The 19,644-nt window shown below is 35.3% G+C and overlaps 1 protein-coding gene across 2 annotated transcripts in view; it reads right to left on the reverse strand.

The window, feature by feature from the left end:
- CADM2 (cell adhesion molecule 2) overlaps positions 1-19,644 on the reverse strand; it is a 626,180-nt gene that overhangs the window by 105,691 nt on the left and 500,845 nt on the right. For both annotated transcript variants that reach the window (XM_085240870.1, XM_085240864.1), the window contains exons 4-5: positions 18,206-18,343; positions 11,831-12,001 (exon numbers count right to left, since the gene is read on the reverse strand). In XM_085240870.1, coding sequence (XP_085096996.1) covers positions 11,831-12,001; positions 18,206-18,343 — 309 coding nt within the window. The remainder of the gene's footprint in view (positions 1-11,830; positions 12,002-18,205; positions 18,344-19,644) is intronic.

Raw genomic sequence — 19,644 nt, forward strand, 5'->3', positions numbered from 1 at the left:
TAAAATGTATTAGCCCCTCCACCTTCCTGCTCTTGCCCACAGGCTGTTCCCACACCATTCCAACAATCACGTAACCATGTGAATTGGTATCTTCTGAATGGGTCTGTAATACTAAACTTTACTCACCATTCTTTGTTTGTTTATTTACCCTGCTGTTCACTTTCTTTTTTTTACACACTGAATAGAGGGCTAATTTGTTATATTGTTAAAATTGTAAAAGTAGTTGAGCATGAACAATGGGAAAGATATGGGGTACCTCAACTGTAACCCAAGGAGCCTGCTGTCTGGTCCAAGGAACCACATCCTAGAAACCATCCTAGAAATTGAACCAGTTGAAGCTGGAATACTTCCTCAAACTACACTGAGATCAGAAGTACAATGCAAGGATCACATATGGCCTTCATCCCCATGACCGGGATGACCACCAGGAGGCACCATGCATGTGTAGAAGCATTAATTAGGGGTGGAATTTGGCATGTAGAATGGACATGATATATCGCAATGAATTCCCAGAAGTAATTGTAATAACCACTCCTTGTCTTAGAAATACCATGAATATGCATGTATTCCTTCTATAAATAAAGATGTTTACCTGCTTTTGGTGTGCAGGCTAGGAAGGGGCTACCCTCACCTGCACCCGGTATGCTCACAGCACTGAATAAAAATATACCTTTTTTATAACTATTTTGTGATTATAGAGTGTGATTCTGCAAGTCAACACTAATCACCATTTTCTCTGTGCCAGAGTCCAAATTAGTATGATAGATTCATTACAAGACACTTTTCTTCCTATAGGTTTAACTAAATTATGAGCTAGCAACAGCATGCCATTACATTAGTGTTATTTAATGAAATTGAAAACTTCAATTTCTCTGATATTTTATTGTGTCAGTGAAAAACAACAGTTCTGTGGTGCTATCATTTTTAAAAATGTTATAAAAATCTAACAGTACTATAATAAAAGATTATTGCTACCTGGTAATAAATGATTGCCAGATGATAAGATTTTCAAAGATTTCCATGAAAGACTAATTCATTTTTTTTTTACACCTCATTTGTCTTTTTCTTTTTTCCAAAGAGCATGCTTGTGAAATATCACAGTCTTCTTCATTTTTTTCCATAGTGCTTTCTCTATTATTTTCTTGGATCCTTTCTATCATTCCCAGATGCAAGAATAAAATAAGCACACACCTCTGAAGATGATGATGATTCTTTGATTTACTAATTTATTAGCACTGGAGTAAGCTTAAGGTATCCTTTTTTAAGAAAATGTGAGATAATCAGTTTCATATACAGATGGGAATTACAAAACTTTTTAAAAATTTTGCATTTCTACACAATTTTTATTCCCATTTCTAAAAACCCTAAGCAATTAGGCTTAGAAAGAGAGAAGTTTGAAGTAATTTTCAAGGACAAATCACTCTAGTATGTACAAAAATAAACATCAAATTGGTTATCCCAAATGAGATCTGAAGGAAGGGAGAGGAGTATTCTAATCAGCTCTGTGAAAGCGTTCACCATTTTTATAGCTTTTACACTTACCAGCTGCTTGCATCCTACAGCTGTGATTTCAGCAGTCCTTCAAATTGGGCTTCTCTTGTAAATGACAAGCAGCATGGCTTCTGCTTGTGCCCTGTTGCTTTGTAATAGGTACTCACAAGGCAAGAATGAATTGATAAACTTTGGTAAATTACGCTGGGAGATACAGTAACTTTGATGCTCTGCTTCATAATATGACAAATGACTTATTACTTAAAGAGATGAGAGAAAACGTATTTTATGTCTGACATTTATTTTATTAGTAGTATCTGTGGGGGAGGCAATCTAGATCAAATAGCTATGTCACGGTATTTCAAAAATGTGTTCAAGAACACTGTAAAATTAAGCTTTATGATATTTTTTGAAATACTCCTTTAAAAGCTACTGTACAGTCGAGCAGAACCAGAACGACCATATGGTCCCTTTGTTAGCTGAGATTGTTTGATGACTACTATATCATCCTTTCTCTCATCTCCTTCAATTTAGTTTAAATGATGCTTGTTGAAGAAAAAAGGAGTAACAGTTTGCACCAGGAGACTATAAAAGCACTCTCTTGGATGCAGAACAACAGGCCAAATGCCAGCGTGGGGGAAAAAAAAGCTTGATCAGTGAAATATTGCTTCCTGACACTTGTAATTCATGAGTGCCTAAACTCAAGCACCAACCTGGCAGGAAACCCTTTAAACTACTAATTCTGTGAACACTGATTATCTAGTACTTTGTTTAAAATATTCATAGTACCTATTTCAACATCTCAGCTGTCAGTCAATCAGGTACATCACCAAAACTCTACAGTTCCTATCTGTTTCATTTAAAACCTTTTACTTCCTCTTGTAATTGAGTGTGTTCACTGATCATTCTTATATGCTTTGTGGTTGGCCTTGAATAGAGAGAAAAATGTGACTATAACATTGGCTATACTGGGAGACGCTGCTGAATTAAGTGGTAGGAAGAGTGGCACTGTAACCGTGTTCTAGATGCGTGCCAGTTCATGAAGATAATTAGCACCAGCAGCACTACCTGTGTTATCTTCCCATAATAGGAAAACAGGGTCACTGTTTTTACAGTAATCCTTTAAATCCCATGCACATGTGAACGATATGGTAGAAATAAGAGTCTCTGGCAAATCCGTTCCATTTTGTTCAGTGAACTCTAATGATGAAGCTTAGTTTAACAGCATTTATCTTTTTTAATTATTTCTGTCACACCACTTCCTAAGACCAAACAATTCCCATTTTGCTTACTTCCTCAGATGTGTACCTCTGTTCCACTTAACATCCTCCTTGCCTTTCTTTGTGCCCCTTCCAATTTAATCATATTTCTTTTTTTTTTTTTCCTCATTTTTGCCATGTCACTTAAAAGTAGAAAAGGATAAAGCCAGAGGAAAAAAACACCCTTCTGCCTGTATCATGCGTATCTGACTCATTGCATGACCTTTCAATGTAACTTTGCCTTCTGCATCCTCAGTTTCCTTTGCTTAAGGCCTTCAGCTTTCTGTTGTGTCTATTTTTTCTTGAATATTGCTGGAGAACTGCAGCACATGCAAGGTTACTGAAGAAGTAAGAAAGAGCTCTGGATGCTCAGCATATTTGAAGCCTTTCTCTGTGATCCATACCGGACAGCAGGCACCATGAAAGTTTAATCTATAGAAAGATCACCAGGGCATGACAATCTGACTTGTTTCTTGTAAATACATATCTTGCTTTTCAGAAGAGTAAGCTTCTCTCCTTTAGGAGGTCCTACTAACTATTTCTGTACATATTTTCCTTCAAACTGTTTCATCTGATTGCTAGTCAGTAATTTTGGAAATAAACAGTCCTTTAAACTGTTCTATCAGGAAGGACTCCTTTGTCTTTCAGTAACTAAGTTCATGGATTACAGTGACCAGAGTTGTAACGTGGAGTTTGATCTATAGAGATTCTGTAATTTTTAGTCTCCTTCTAAGCTGAACCCATGGAAGACTACCAAGACTAGGCGAGAGAAAAAATGAAGAAGATATTTTAGACATGCTTTTGGGGCAGCATGGGACTTAATGGATCTTAGTCAAGTAATTGAAAAATTCTTTCAGAACCCAGGACCTCATTTGGAGGTTCTCAGAAACTGAACTGTAGTCATTCAGTCATCAATCATTATTATCTTGTTAGGGATACACTATATAAAGTAGTTGTAACAAATACATTTAAGAACTCGATTTCTAGCAGATAAATAATTTAGTTTTTAACTGCTTCACAGTAATTTGAATTAGGAGCTTCAAAAATCTGTCAATTGGTTTTGGAGTACTGTTACTGGGCTGTAGGTTATTATGTCAGGAAACTACCTCCTTAAGGACTATTCTTCTGAAAAGTGATTATATTTAAAGTTCATTTCTTGAATATCCTACTTTTAACATTATTAAATATTCCCTTCCAAAATTCCTTTCTAGCCCTCCTTTAAACATATATCCAAAGAGTAATCTGCCCACAACATATTAAATTTCTATGCAGAACATACAAGCGACTCACTGGATTTTCCTATTATAGATTTTAGAGAGAAATAAATTCCATTAGATTATATTCCACTTGTAAACATAAGCTTTCAGATGGGAAAGATCAGGATTGTACATTAACCCTTTGAACTAAGTATCGCCTTTGAAAGATTAAAGTTTGGCAGTAAATGGACCCACAAGTTTTTGAATTACTTTGCATTTAAATAATGGATTTCTTATTTTCATCCATCATTAACCTAATTGATCTCATTTAAAAATGCAAATTGTGGCACTGAACTTTCATGTTCACTGATATTATTCTTTACTGTTTACTGTAACTATCCTTTATGTTTCATTTGTTTCAAGCACTCATTAATACGAAAAGCTCAAACAAGATAATTTTGCTTATTAACACAGTGTTGACATAGTTATTGAGCTAAATAATTAGATAGAATAACTTATTATTTACTTTTCATTCAATATGAAGAGGTATACATGTAGTGACAGCTATATCTTTTAATTTGCATTATTATGATTACTATTTTTAAAACTGTCTCTTACACTGGGAAATACCAAAATTTCAGTCCTTTAAGGGAGAAAGAATGGAAAGCTGGTCACTGGAGTATAGAAATAACATTGAGCTATATTGTCCATAATAACATCTAAATTGTCATTTAGGGGGAAAAATAACACAGTTTGGGGAAAGCATCAGAAGACCATCTCAAGACAGGTAAGTCTTGTACAAAGACTAAATTTGTCTCAGAAGAAGAGGGAGTCAACTGTGAGATCTCAAAATTCAGGAATCTACAAGAATATCTTGACTGAAACAGAAAAACAAGAACATCACTTGAATAGCTGGCCTCTGAAGAACTGGAGTGTCTTTTGCGAGAGATCATCCTTTTCTGTCAGAAAGATGGATCAGACTCAGGTAGCCATGCAAAAAAAGCCATGCTTTTCTTCTCTCTGTGCTTCTAAAGGATTTCAAAAAAAGAATACACAACCTGAACTTGTTTTGTTCCTAGAGTTAAGAATCATGAAGAAAAAAGTGCTGCACCCAAGAAAAAAGCAATTCTGTTTCTTCAATGGGAAATTTTCTCAACCTTGTGCTCTATCCTTTTGCTATTTGTTACAAGTGCAATAGTCATACTCGAGAACATCCTGCTGCATCTGTGTAATCACGTAATTCTTGACAGGCTTAAGCTTGAGATATTGGCTACCTTCTACAAGTTCCACAAGATCTCTGAAGTATCACAGTTTCCAAACATTCTAACTGCTTTAAGATAAAATGGTTCTAGTAAGAAAGCAAATCATGCTAAGTTGTAACAGCAAAACCCTGAACACGCAAATCTCAAGGCAGTTCTTTCTTCTATAGTTCTGGAGAATCATGCCCTCAGAAAATTGAAGTCTTTTTGCTGCCTGAGAAGTTACAGAAGAACTGTGTGCTTTACTTCATTAACTAAAGATATAGTGAGATAAACATTTGTTCTGATGGTAAAGTCAAAACAATTTCCAGCACTCCAGCTGTCTTCACTCCTGTCTCAACATCTATTTGTACTTCCTTGAGCTGGCTTAATATTTTTGGGATCTGTTACTACAAAAATACAGCAAGTCTGTGGTTGAGGAAGTTACCCTGAAAGGCCACCCAAGATATTTAAAGATGTAACTAGCTTATTAGAATTAAATACCAAGCTTTAAGGAAGTCATATATTTTTACTATATATGACACTATGCTCATGTGGAACTGTATCTTAAGCATTCTCTGTAGACAGATGATCTGACAGTCTATGTATGACCATTTTCTCATGTTTTAAAAAATAACACTATATTTTGTATGGTACTAAATAGGTTGCTCTGAAATTAATGCAAACTACATTGGATACAGGATGCTCTTGTGAAAATCTGCACCAGCAGAGGTGACCCACTGTTGTTATCACCTCTGCTGAAACACATCACCTACAGCCTCACGGTGCTCACATCCAGTGCATGTTCTCCAGAAACACTCAGCAAGCATTGATGAATGTCAGTGGGTACTGTTTTTTCCATGTGGAGGAATTCAATGACACAATTTTGCCCCATACACACTTCCATGTCAGACGCCATTTTGTCAGACTGTCCCTCTTCTGCTATCTATCACACGGCAACAACATGTAATGGAATATTGGTGGGAAGGTTCAGCCTCTACTGCCATACCACCACCATCTGCCTCTGATGTCATGGGCCAGTATAATAGCATAGGCTGCTTTCAGAGCAGCCCTTTTATATTATTGTCTATTATAATATATAATTCATATCTTATATTTGCACATAGCACCTTTCTTTCTGAACACGAAACTATAGAAATGGTGTGTTCCAAAAAAAAATAATCGAAATCGAAATAGTGAAGTAAAAATAATGGTCTGTACTCTCTTAGTGGCATCAGGTAATATAGGTCTGATAAAAGCATTCTGCCTTACACCTGCAGAAATTCTAACACCATCCTGTTGTCAGAGAAACCTCCATTTGTTAATACGCCACAAATCACAGTAATACACTGTTGTTGAACACATACACACCATTTTCTACACGGCTGCACAAGTGAAATGCTAATTTGCTTATCTGTAGTCTCCTGCATTTGAAGTGCTTTGTTTATTTAATAAAAAATCGATAAGCGTATTTCCCAGACAATAGTCAACAATCGCTTGGAATTGTTGCCAAATTTTCAAGTCAAGTTCAGATGCTCATTGCAAAAGAATTTAATAAAGACCCACCAAATAAACAGCTTATCACAAAAACACTGTTGGAATAGCCAGTAGAAGCAAGCTAGCTGATGGCTATAGACTTGTCAGATTGACAATTCACTGCACATCTGTGTCTGCCAATATAGAATTTACTCAAAATTGCCTCTCTAGACACTTCTCTACATAACACATATTTAGCTTATTAGTGCTGTCATTTGGGAGTGTGGTCAGCTTTTGAACAGAATTTCCCTATGTCCGTTAGCACAGATCACATCACAGCTGCCATTTTAGAATCACGATGATTAGGTTTGAAGTTCAAATGATTTGATTTCACTTTAAAGCTTCAGAAGCAGCCTCTGGGGCAGGCTTACACAATTAATTTTTTCTGAGGTCTGCTGGGTAATTTACTGTAGACAGAGAATTTTTATGAAGGTAAGGTAATTACCACTGGGTAATTTTATGGCACTCTGTTCAGTATGAAGCAACATGTTGGCTGCCTTCTGCTTGGATAAAACCTGGAGGAAAATGAAGATGCTGCCTCTGAGAATCATCGCTTCTCTGACACATAGAAAAAAGATGAACAGAGTTCACTCACTTCCCAGTTCTGGATCAGAAGTTGTATTAGCCCTCAAAGTGTCTTTTCAGGGTGTGCATGAGGACTTTGAGTATAAAATCCTGTAAATATTACGAGAATCTTTCAAAACTGAAATATGTGGTTCCTCAATGTGGGAGTGAAGAGCACATTCTTATTTTAGTTTAAATGCAGAGGTAAACAATGAAACAAAACATTCCTCTGAGATTTGTATTTATCACTTACAAGAAGCAGTTCCTAATAATCAGTGGCAGCTAGGCTGACAAGCAAACTTCAGAGCAAAGCCGCGGGGGATACAAGTCTATTTTGGGTTTACTATTGACAGTAAGGGTCAGAGGAAAAATAAACTCAGCAAGCAGTGTCGTGCTACCACAAACCTCTGCTGGCCAAGCAGAAACTAAATTATGGCTGAACCTTTCAGCACAAAAGAAACAATTGGGCTATTGAGCTGCCCTGCAGTGCACAGAGCATGACACAGAGATGAGCAGGATTAAGCACAAGTGAGACATAAATTACTGATAAAAAAAAGCTTAAATGGTTGGAGGAGGTAATTATTTCACAGTCTGGAGTGGGGTACAGCATGTTTACCCAAATAGCATGGATATTATTTTAATATCTAAAGTCTGACAAATTAATTTGGAAAGCCCTGTGAAAACAAGAATTGATCACAGTCCATGTTAAGATATCCTTATTTTGCTCAATGTATAAGTAATATATTTATCTCCAGTTTTGGACTTCACCACTTAAAAAAAAAAAAAAAGGAGCAGGATTCAGAAATTTGTTTTATTACATACATGTACACAGCATAAATATGGTGCATAATGTGACATGTATGTATGGGTGCATTAAAAAACAACTTTTTTCTTAAAATTTTAGTTCTCGGTCTTATTTCATGTACTTATTTCATAATACTACTGATGAAAGTTGAAACTGTACTGATATCACTGTTGATGATATTACTGGCTTTAGTATTAACTTTACTTCCTATTAAAGCTGATGATAAAAGCAGCTGTGTGGATTCATAATCACCTCTATCTGAATCTCTGCGGACTCATTACAAAGGTCTGTTTCATATAGACTCATTGCCCAGGATAGATGTAATACCATTCTGTCATTCACTAGATATAAATAAAAAGCTATCATTTCAAACATTTTGTTGCTTTCTTATTTCTTACCTATTGTCCACTCGATGCAAACACAATCCTGCAATTACTATTATTCTTTTGTTTTTCTTTGCTTTGCTTTGTGTGTTTATCCATTGTCAGCAGATTTTATCTATCTGTTTTTTACTCTCAGGTATAATCATTGAGGGCAGAAAATAACAAAATTAGCCAGACAATTTATTATTGCTCTTTTTTTCTAACCTGGGTTGACACCCTGGTAAGGACTATCAATGTACCACAGACATAATTCTTCAGATTTTAGGAAAATGCTTAAAAAACAAGTGCAGTTCTATTAGATGTATTCTTTCCCTGCCAAACTGATGTCTAGCTGTGCCATTCTGTTTCACTTGTTTAAGGTACTACTCCCAAGCTCTCTGCTCATTTGAAATACCCCTGAGACATTTGGAACAAGTGCCCTATGGAGCAATGCCACACTACTTGTTTCTGATTTTAGGTGAGATGATTTTCAGAACTACAGGATGTCGAATTAACAGATTCTCATGACTTTTCTCTTGGGGTCCTGTAATTCATCTGTTTTGTCAGTGCTATTTTTGAACTGTTGTCAGCTGACATTGAGGATGTATTGAACCAGCCCCATAATGAGTGTTCTGTGAGCATCACTCTCATTAATACAAATACAATGTCTCTTCTATGTTTGTAGTCCTATGAATTGATGGGTAAAAGTCAGCAGCTTTCAGTGACTGTAGTAATACCAGATATGATTGTGAGCAGTGTCAGGTGGATAAGCAGGAGAATAAAATTAAGGAGCCTGATTTCAGTGCCGTGCATTCCTTTCAGAGTCTTTGTGATTGCTGTAGTAAATCATCCTCCTGCACTTTTTTCTTTCAAGGTTCTCTGCTGAGCAACATCATTAATTCCCTGGATCTCACTCTTTTCCTAAAATTTTCTTAAAAACTTTGTCTCAAGTAAGACTGTTGGATATGTTGACTGTGGAGTTGTATGTGGTAAGGAAAAGGACAATAGACTGTTCCCTGTTTGCAATAAGAAAATATTGCTTTTAAGATTGCACATGGTCTCTCCACCATCTCTTATGAACCTAAGCTTATTTTGGCATATTTCCACTTATTTTTTGACATATAATGACACTCTGGATGATGGAGAGTATAAAATTGGTTGGTGGAAAATTAATGAAGCAAAGAGAAAGGATCGAGAATAATTACTCGTATCTTGTGGCAGTCTGAGGGGGCAAAACAGCAAATAAAGCACATCACTGACAGTAAATACCCCGTCCAGTTTGTCCTTGTTAGAGAACTTAAGTGAACGTGCAGAAAAGGAAGAAGGGTCTTGTTCAGAAAATGAAACAATATGTAAATTGCTGTTGTTTAGCAAGGTAGTGTCTTGTTGCCTGGGGAGCAAAGAGATAAGTGTCTGAAGAAGTTTTGTGTCTGAGAGGCAACAGAAATACCTTTTGGTTGCTTTTACATCAATCATATTACATTGTGACACAGTTTAAACCTCCTGTAGCAGCCCGTTTTTTTATATCATAGTATGGCTTGGATTAGAAAGGACATAAAAGCTCGCTCAACCCCAACCCCCTGCCATGGGCAGGGCTGCCCCGCACCAGCTCAGACTGCCCAGTGCCCATCCAAGCCAGCCTTCAGTGCCTCCAAGGATGGGGGCAACTTCTCTGGGCATCTGTGCCAGTGCCTCATCACCCTCTGAGGAAAGAAAGAATTTCCCCCTAACATCTAATCTAAATCTCTCTCCTTTTAGTTTAAAATCAGTCCTCCTTGCCCACTGTATAAAAAGGTCTCCCACTCTTTTATAGGCCCCATTTAAATACCCCTCAGCCTTCTCCAGGCTGAAAAAAACCCATTTCCTCAGCCTTTCTTCACAGGAGAGGTGCTTCAGGTCGTTGTTGTGGCCCTGTAGTGCCAACACTTTGAACAGGACATTGGAGGAAGAGAAAGCAATTTGGAAGGGAAGGCATGGGTCATACCAGAGGATGATGGTGATGGGATTTAGAATTCAGGGAAATAAATGTTAAGGATTCATCTCTCTAGTACAGATGCCATCTGAACATTTTAGGGGAGGCAGGTGTTTAATAGTCATTGGTAAAGAAAGGCTTTGATCTCCATCAGGAAAATGATGCATAGGAAGCATCAGAAAACAGTTATTTTCAGTACATATTACTTACGGGTACTAATCCACATCTGCCTCATTTCAGATGTTATGCAGATGGCATTTTTAGCAATGCTGTCAGCTTCTATGTATGGAGTGCTTTCTCAACCACCACATTTTACATGTTTTAGATACTTACAGAACTATCTCCCTGTTCAGAAATAAGTTATACAAGCCAGCAAACCTTGACATTGTGTCTTGGGAACTAGCTGCTGTTACTGGCAACTTGTCTGCTTCATGGATAAATTTGTTTATAATAAGTTCCTTTGCTTACGTTTACCCTAGAAACAGACCTGTGAAAGGTCTCTACCATTCACCTGCTCTGGTAATATTTTCCAGATATCTCTTTCCCTAGATGGCAAACAAACACTGGCATTCTGCAGAACAGTATACATAACAGTATACAGAAGAATGGCGATTACAGTGCAAGTGAATATGTAAATGTCATCTGGTGGTGAAAAGATGTTCTCCTGAGTTCCTCATAGTTTAAAAAAGCAAAGAAAGTGACTCAAAGGACATGACTTCAGACTACAGCACACAGACACATAGGCAGGCTTATTCAACTTTGAATATGCCTAAATTTTGAGCTTAAGGCTGGTTTAGCAATAGGTATCAGTATATTAGTTTAAGGACCAATATATTAGTTTAGCAAAAGGAATCAGTGAGTGGTAGTTCTAAAACTTTCCAGTTTAGCGTTGTTTGGTGTGTGAGCAACCTTGTTTTTCTCAGTGATCCTGCTTCAGAGAAGCGCTGAAGTCACAATATCTTTGCATCCACCAGGTGCAAGGACTTTTTTCTTGGATTTCACATATATTGGTTTGAGTTGTAATGCATCAAGATGGAAAGTTGCTCATTATGGCACAACAAGCAATGGAAATTTGCCAAATTGGGGAAAAACAGCTAAAGGTCGGCCAAAAGGCACTGTGATGAACTGCTATGATCTTGATATTAAAGCTTACTTTGACATTACTACAATGATAAATGAAGAAGACAAGTGCACTTCTTCTTTACTATTTGTAAAGAAAACCAGGAACTTAACTCACTAATCTTTTCAGAGTTATTTCTGAAATAAATTTTTAAAAAAAGAGGTTGGCTAAAAGAAAAGTGTTATCAATACTTACTGTTCTCAGAAAATTTTAAAGGTTTCCTACAATAGAAACTCTGAAACAAAACAAAACTGTAAAAGCAAGCAAATATAGTGTATATTACTTACAGTGTATTTCTAGAACCTGCATAGCTATTTGAGGTGTAGCATTTAGGGACTCGTGATCTACTCTGCAGCTTACAACTGCACCATCATCATTGCGATCTGCAAGGAAATCCAGTGTGCTGCTGACTGTGAATGTTTTACGATTTGCATCTTCTTCTTTTAAATATTTAACATCTGAAAGAAAAAATAAACAAACATTTTTGTTCCCAATATTTTCAGAAAGAAATAGTCTAACATTAAACAGCAACATTTATCTATCAAACTTATTAAAAAAAAAATACATTTCATGTACTTATTGACCTCTTTAAAACATGAGTAATTAAACTGTCGCTATTCTACTCTTTTCTCCTGTCACCAGAGCAGAAGATGTACACTGAAGATGAAAATTCAAAATCTGTTACTTGATACTGCACTCAGAGGGCAATTGCTTTCACCATTCTCTCATGTTTAGGTCCAAATTTGATATAAACCGCAGTTCATTAGAAAAGTGTAGTCTACTCCCACCCTCACTTCCCTAATATATTCACAGTGTCACTAAATGTTAAATATTCTACATCCATCTTTGATAGCAATGCAATACATGCATATCACTGAATCCATGCGAACAAAGGGTTGCATACATCAAACTCATGCTTACTTTATTCATTGCTTATTCTGTTTTTTGGCTAGAATCATACTAATTTATTAATTAAACTAAACCAAAGTATATATATATATCAAAGTTGATGAACAAAGAGAGATAGTATTATTATATTATATTATTATAATACTTCATAGTATTTAGTGGGATGTACAGATGCATCCCAAGAACACTGGAAATAAAATTACTTCAAAGATACCTTCCACTCAGTGCTTTTTATCATTACTTGTTGGCTTACTCTTTCAGAGGAGAGCCCATTAAAAATCTGTGTCAGTTTTCAATCCAGATACTACTGTGTAGGGATCCTACCACCATGATTAAGAAGAATTCAATTCAGCTCAAAGTTAAGGTTTAGACTCAGTAAGTTTCACTGTAGGACAGTGTAGTTACATTAGAACTGGAGAACCAAAAGACTAAGCATTTATTTTTAAAAGTTACTATTAATAATAACTTTTTTTACATACATATGAGAACTGGTTTACTTGGATCCCAACTATTTATAGTAGTTATTGATTTGTTTATTTCAGTAAAATCATAAGCTTTCTTTATTACAAGGGAGGATTTAAAAGATATATACACAAATACATAAATATATATATGAAATTACACTGAGATTGCATACATCCTTTGTGTCCTACAGAAATGAACACACGAGAGGTTTCAGCTTTATAAATTATGTTAAATCCCATTAGAGAAGAATATGACCTAAATAAAATTTGCATTAAATATCCATATTAGAAAGCAAACATTCAATGGCTTAAGCTACTTGTTTTTAGATAAAAATACCTCTGATATCAGAAAGATGTTCTTTTTCATCATCTCTGGATAAATAAAGATACCATATAGTTATACATTTTCTACTTTTTTCCTAAGACAAAATCATTTATTGAGTACAAACATTTTTCTGCCTGTTGGTTGCTTAACTTTAAGAGATTTCAAATTTCTGACAAGGTGACCATCAATATTTAGGAATAAGAAGATAAGAGAAATACTGGTCAGTGTTAAAGCAAAGTTATTATAATCAAACAACAAATTTCTTCACTAGTTTTTGAGGCACATAATTGAAATTTTGTTCAAAGAGGTAAGTATGAAATTCAATAACAAGCACCTACACAGATTGCTTTATGTTTGTTAAGTAATGTATACAATCAATTTCTTATTGTCTTTAGGAGGACAGAAAGCTCCCGAGAACGTCAACAACTTTCATTTCAGAGAAGCTGTGGACACTTAATCTTTCAGAAAAAAAAACAACAGTTGATTTCCTAGGCAGGTGTTTAGAAGTCTTCCCCTAGACACCTCTTATTTAGAGGGTAAAACCCTTAATTCCCTCTAGTAAAAAAGATGGTGCTAATATTGTTGCATTTGACATCCTTATCAACAGAGATACTTAGCTTGCCCACTTGATCAGCTGTATCTTCTTGGATGTTTCTTCATAGCAAAAGAAAGGTATGATTGTAATACCTCTGTTAACAACGTAATGTTAACGTAAGCACTTCTGAAAAGAAACAGCAGTGGAGATCAGGTAGTGGGCATGTAATCCCACACTATCTTTCAAAATATTTACCTAGGGTTTTCACAGAATTCGTAAATATGTTCTATGCCATCTGCTTGTTAACGTACTTTTCTTACTACTCCTGTCAGTTTAAAGAAAGCTTAAAAATGTCCATTACAAAGGAAGTTTGTTGGAAATCACTATAATCAAAGGATTTGGTGGATACCTAAACTGAAAGTAGTTTTACAGAAGTGGAACTGGAAGTATCGAGTACCAGTTCAACATTAGTCAACAGTGTGCCCTTACAGAGTTGAGAGTTGAAAAAGAAGTGCCCTGTAGTAACAATAGTACAGCAAGCAAGAAGAAATTATTATTCTCTTTTAGTTAGTATGTTTGCAGCTGCATCTAGAATAATCAGCCAAAATTTGGACTTTCCAGTATAGAAAATGTCAACTAACTGGATTACAATGAGAAGTTGGAGACAGTTGGGTTTGTTCAACCTGATGAATAGAAGACAAACTATTGTCTTGAATTTCTTAAGAAAAATCCAGAGCCTTCTTGGAGCTGTACAACAACAACTGAGGGGCAACGAACACAAGTTACATTAAGACAAATTCTGATCATGTTTCATGAAATTATAAAAACTCTCCCCAGTAAGGTATTTCAATTACTTGAAACTTCTATCCCAGATGAACCGTGGAAAGTGTCCTTCGAGATTTTTCAAAACCAAATCAGATAAGACATTAAGCGATCTGATATAACCTTCAAAAAGAGGTTGGGCCACATCAACTATGGGGACTATATAGGACTATCAGACAGGCATACAAACAGACACCCTCATATTAACTATTAATTCTAGTTTATAGCTCACAAGTGCAGATGTTTGATGGTGAAAATAATAAACAGAAGTAAAATGATATCTATCATTCATTGTTCATTGTCTTTTATAAGAGTGCATATATAAAACATTCATATAGAAGAACCAATCTTATAAAAAGATCATTTTGCTGCTTTTAAAAGGCAAATATAGTTCTTATTTACATTTAACATCAAGTTCTACCATGAAACAGCCTTTCTACCTAAAAAAAAAAAAATCATCCTTCATTTAGAGGTTAATTAAGACAAAATACTGGATGTCTTTCAGAATACTTACTGTATATTAAAATGTATAAACTTATTCAAAATATCTTACTTTGTTGCAACAAAATCAATTGACATTATCTTATATATTTTTAAGCCTCATATTCCTAAGAAAAAAAATCCTTTAAAAATATTCCTGGAACATGAAAGACATATTTCATATAATATTGTTGAAATTAGCTGTAACAAGTTTTGTTGGAAAAAAATAAAAATAAAAAATTGTATATTTATCTTCTTGTATATTTCCGCTTTTAATAATCTCCTTCTAAAATGTCACCAGAATGCTAGAGTGCAGATTGCTTTGTTAATTTGGTTCACATGAGACAGAACACTAAAATAAAAGACACAGTACTCAGTGCTTCACACTCAGTCTTATTACTAGCACTTACTGCATCAAAGAGTATTCCTTTACCACATGATGATTCCTTTTTTGAATAATAGCAATGGAGGTACAATTTTAGAATGGCTTTTTCCCCTTTGGTGCAACTCTGAACTCAATGCATCATTTATATTCTTTTGCACCATGTATAATATACTGTAACATGATTGGATTTACTGGTGCTAGACAGACGAACTCCTAACCTTTAATGTCAGCTGCATTAGCATATAATTTCGTATCTATTTTCTCAGATTTATCATTTCACCTTTTACAGTGCACAAAGCTAATGTAAGTTCTGCTGATGCCACTGCAAACTGGTTAGGTTATTTTATTTCTAACCTTTGCAAAATGGCAATGTGATCTTCAGAAGATCTGAAAAGCTAAACTGAAATGAATGTGCTTTCCTCTCATATCTGTTTTTTTCACTTTTACCGTTCTTCTTCACATAACCTTTGTCCCTCCTCTACCCTCTCTTAAGATAAAAAAAAGTCCCTTTAGAAACTGTTGAGAAGAGCAAATTAGCTATAGAGACAAATGACTTAACCGCTTGTTTGGCTTCAATTACATGTCAGCTGAAAGAAAGGCAAAGTTCTCATACCAGATTTAAAAATATAACAATTTCTTCAAATTTGCCAGTCACTGGTAAGAAAGGTAATCTGTGTTTCCCCATTTTCTTTCCTTGTTAAGAGTGTTCAAATGTATTTCAAATAATTTCAGCCTGTCTCCAACCTTCCTGTCTCCAAGAAAACAACTTTGATTTTCATCAGAAACCTAAAGACATTTCTCAAAGGGACTGTGTTCCTCAGACAATCGATTACCACCTCATTTTAAATCAGCTTTGGTTGTGGTAAACAGATTCTTTAATTAATGCTGCAACTTTGTTTGAGGCAATAATTTCAGCTAACAAAATTCACAATGTCAGACAAATATGAGACAAAGCTTATCACAGAATCACAGATTTGCATGGGTTGGAAGGGACTAAGAAATCATTGAACCCAATCCCCCTGCTAAAGTAGGTTCCCTACAATAGATCACACAGGTAGGGTCCAAGATGGTCTTGAATATCTCCATAGAAGTAGACTCCACAGCTTCTCTAGGAAACCTGTTCCAGTGCTTCATTACTCTTACAGAACAGAAGTTCTTCTGCATGTTAGTATGGAATTTTCTGTGTTCAAGTTTTAGGCCATTACTCCTTGTTTTATTGCTACTGAGAAGATCCTGGCCTCATCCATTTGTCTCTTACCTCCCTTTAGATATTTATAAATATTTATCAGATTCCCCCCTCAGTCTTCTTTTTTCAAGGCTTATCAGACCCAGGTTACTCAGTCTTTCCTCACATGGGAGATGCTCCAGCACTTTATCATCTTTATGGCCCTCTGCTGGACCTCTTCTAGGAGATCCCTGTCTTTTTCAAACTGTGGAGGCCAGAACAGGATACAGTATTCTAAATGTGGCCTCACCGGGGCAGAGTAGAAGACAAGAATCACCTCCCTTGACTTGCTGACCACACTCTTTTTAATGCACCCCAGGATACCATTGGCCTTGGCGACAAGAGCACACTGCTGGCTCATTGCCAACCTGATCTCCACCAGGACACCCAGGTCCTTCTCTGCAGAGCTCCTCTCTAGCAGATCACTGCCTGATCTGTATTGATACATGCATTTATTCCTCCCAGGAGCAAGACTATACTAAAATGTGGGTTTTTTTTTTCATGTGTTTGTATTTGTTTTTGTAAATGGCTATGCAGAAATATTAGATTTCATATCTTATACTGATTTGGTATTGTAGTAGAATGAATAGACACGACTTGAATAAAAGCCAAAATCTTATAATTTTTATTAAAATACTCTACAACAGGCAGCCTTCTTTTATAGAAAGCTTTCTCCATTCATTCACCAGAAAGAATTTTAAAACTGTCTTGCGTTTTATAAAAATATGGAAGGGAAAGTAACTTTCGAATAACGAACACAAAAAGGGAAAGAGAAGACAGAAAAGAAATATGTAGCTTTCACATGCCACTATTTCCTATTTTATTGGATACTCAAAGAACAATACTTGCTTTGGTTTTAGTCACCTAAAGACTTTTCAGTTACAGTTCACTTTTTCCAACCCTCTTCAGTTGCTGTGAAATCTGCCTCATATCCTTCTAAGTATTCCTCCCTCTCTTCAGTCCTGCAGACACTCAGCATTCTTGTCACAGCTGCAGATTTCCAGTTTTGTAACTGGGACTTTCTCAGTCGCTAAAACTTGACCCTTCCTTGCCTGATCAGGCTCTGAATCTCCCCTCTGGGAAATGCAATATCCTGTCTGCTCCAGACAGCTCTTTCTCAGCCAGTCATTTTACTTAAAGAAGCATAACATGAAACTAATAATTGATCAAATATGATATATGTCATATCACAAAAGCAAAAAGAAAGGAAAAGATAAAATATCTGGAGTGAGTGTCATGGCTGTGACAATATTAATTTCACAAGACATTTCTCTATAAAACATCTATTTTGAGTTAAATACGCTAAACAGATTTCAGAGCAGTTCAAAATATCAGTTTTTACTATTGGAAAAGAAAAATAAAATAGTGGTTATATGGTCACTTGGAATCAATTCCTTAACTATATACTATCACTAATTCATTTGACAGTTGAATATTACACTTTTTTACAAACATGAATTAAAAATTACACGTAGTTTTCACAAGTGTACCAAATTTCACAAAAGTCCTTTAAATACCTTTAACTTCTTTGTCATTCTTGAACCATCTGATATCAGCTGCTGGCTTGCTACCAGACGTCTTGCAAGTTAGCTGCATTCTCTCGCCTTCCATAACTGGTGAAGTAAATCCAGTAATTTGTGGTTTTTCAGGAACACCTAACAAGCAAATGAACAAAATGTATCTGATATGTTCAACTGTTACCATAAATATATGATCACCTTAGAGTTCACTTCTTCATGTACTCTAAATTCCGTAAAAGGAATTAGTAGTTTATTGTCTTTTATGAAAATTGAATGCTAATGTTTTCTATTGTAAATAAACTATCAATAAAAAACACAGAACTTACCCAGTTTTCTAAGGAAAATGGATAATTTGTATCTTAGAACCTATTCTATCTAAAAATATTCTGCAAGCAGGTTATAAGATTTAAACTGGTCTGCACAGTAAAGAAAATGTTGAAGTACACTGGAAGCATACTGGAAGTAAAACTCTGAAAATAAAAAATACCTGACAAAAATCAGCTAACTGATCTAAGTTGAGAACAGATGTTTAAGCATGAATTAGTACAAAATCCAGGGAAAAAGGAGGATGAAAACAAACATAGAAGTTATGTAATTTTCAGAGAACCAATAATGAGAAAAAAAAGCATATAATCACAAATCCATCGGCTATTGAGAATTCTTTAGCTGAATCCAAGGTCTTTGGAAGAGTTGTTAGGATCATGAAATAGCATACACATCATAATAAATTTTGAAATAGCTACTTTTCAATGAACCATGAAAGATTATAAATAAATTTATGAGTAGCATTTACAAAAATATCATTGCTATATGTATAAATCCATTTGACTTTGGCAAAAACTTTACTTTGGCAAATAATTTACTTTAAAATGATAGTGAAGATTGTAATTTTAAGATGTCTGAAAATGTCACTGTTAAAACTCACATCCGAAGCACTTTGATGCATTCATACTAATGGCAAGGTAAATGGATTAGTCAGAGCACCTGATCTTGTAACCTGCATTTCACAATTTGGCTCATTTACATCACTTTTCCAAAATGACAGATTACGTACATAAAAACCAAGCAGCAGTACATATCACAAAATGCATTTCTGTAATAAATCTACTCCTTTCTTTGAGAACACAAAATGATGTCTACCATAATACCTTGACACTTAAATCGTTTAATCCATATCAGAACAGTCAAGAGACTATTAGTACATAAAAAGATGGTTTATCTGATTAAAAAGATGAAATATTTTTCTATGGAAAAAAGTCCCATTCTCAGATGGAAAGAGTTTCAAGAGCTTAAAATATTGCTTTGAAACAGAAAATTACAATTCTAAAATAAAAATAAATAAACAAACAAATAAAAAAAAAAACAAAAACAGGCATCTTAGACATTTTATCTTTCCTTCTTGAAAGTAAAGTAGCTGATGGCAGGAAAATTTTATT

Source organism: Meleagris gallopavo, chromosome 1 (assembly GCF_905368555.1).
Source record: "Meleagris gallopavo chromosome 1, MGAL_WU_HG_1.1, whole genome shotgun sequence".
Classification (NCBI taxonomy): domain Eukaryota; kingdom Metazoa; phylum Chordata; class Aves; order Galliformes; family Phasianidae; genus Meleagris; species Meleagris gallopavo.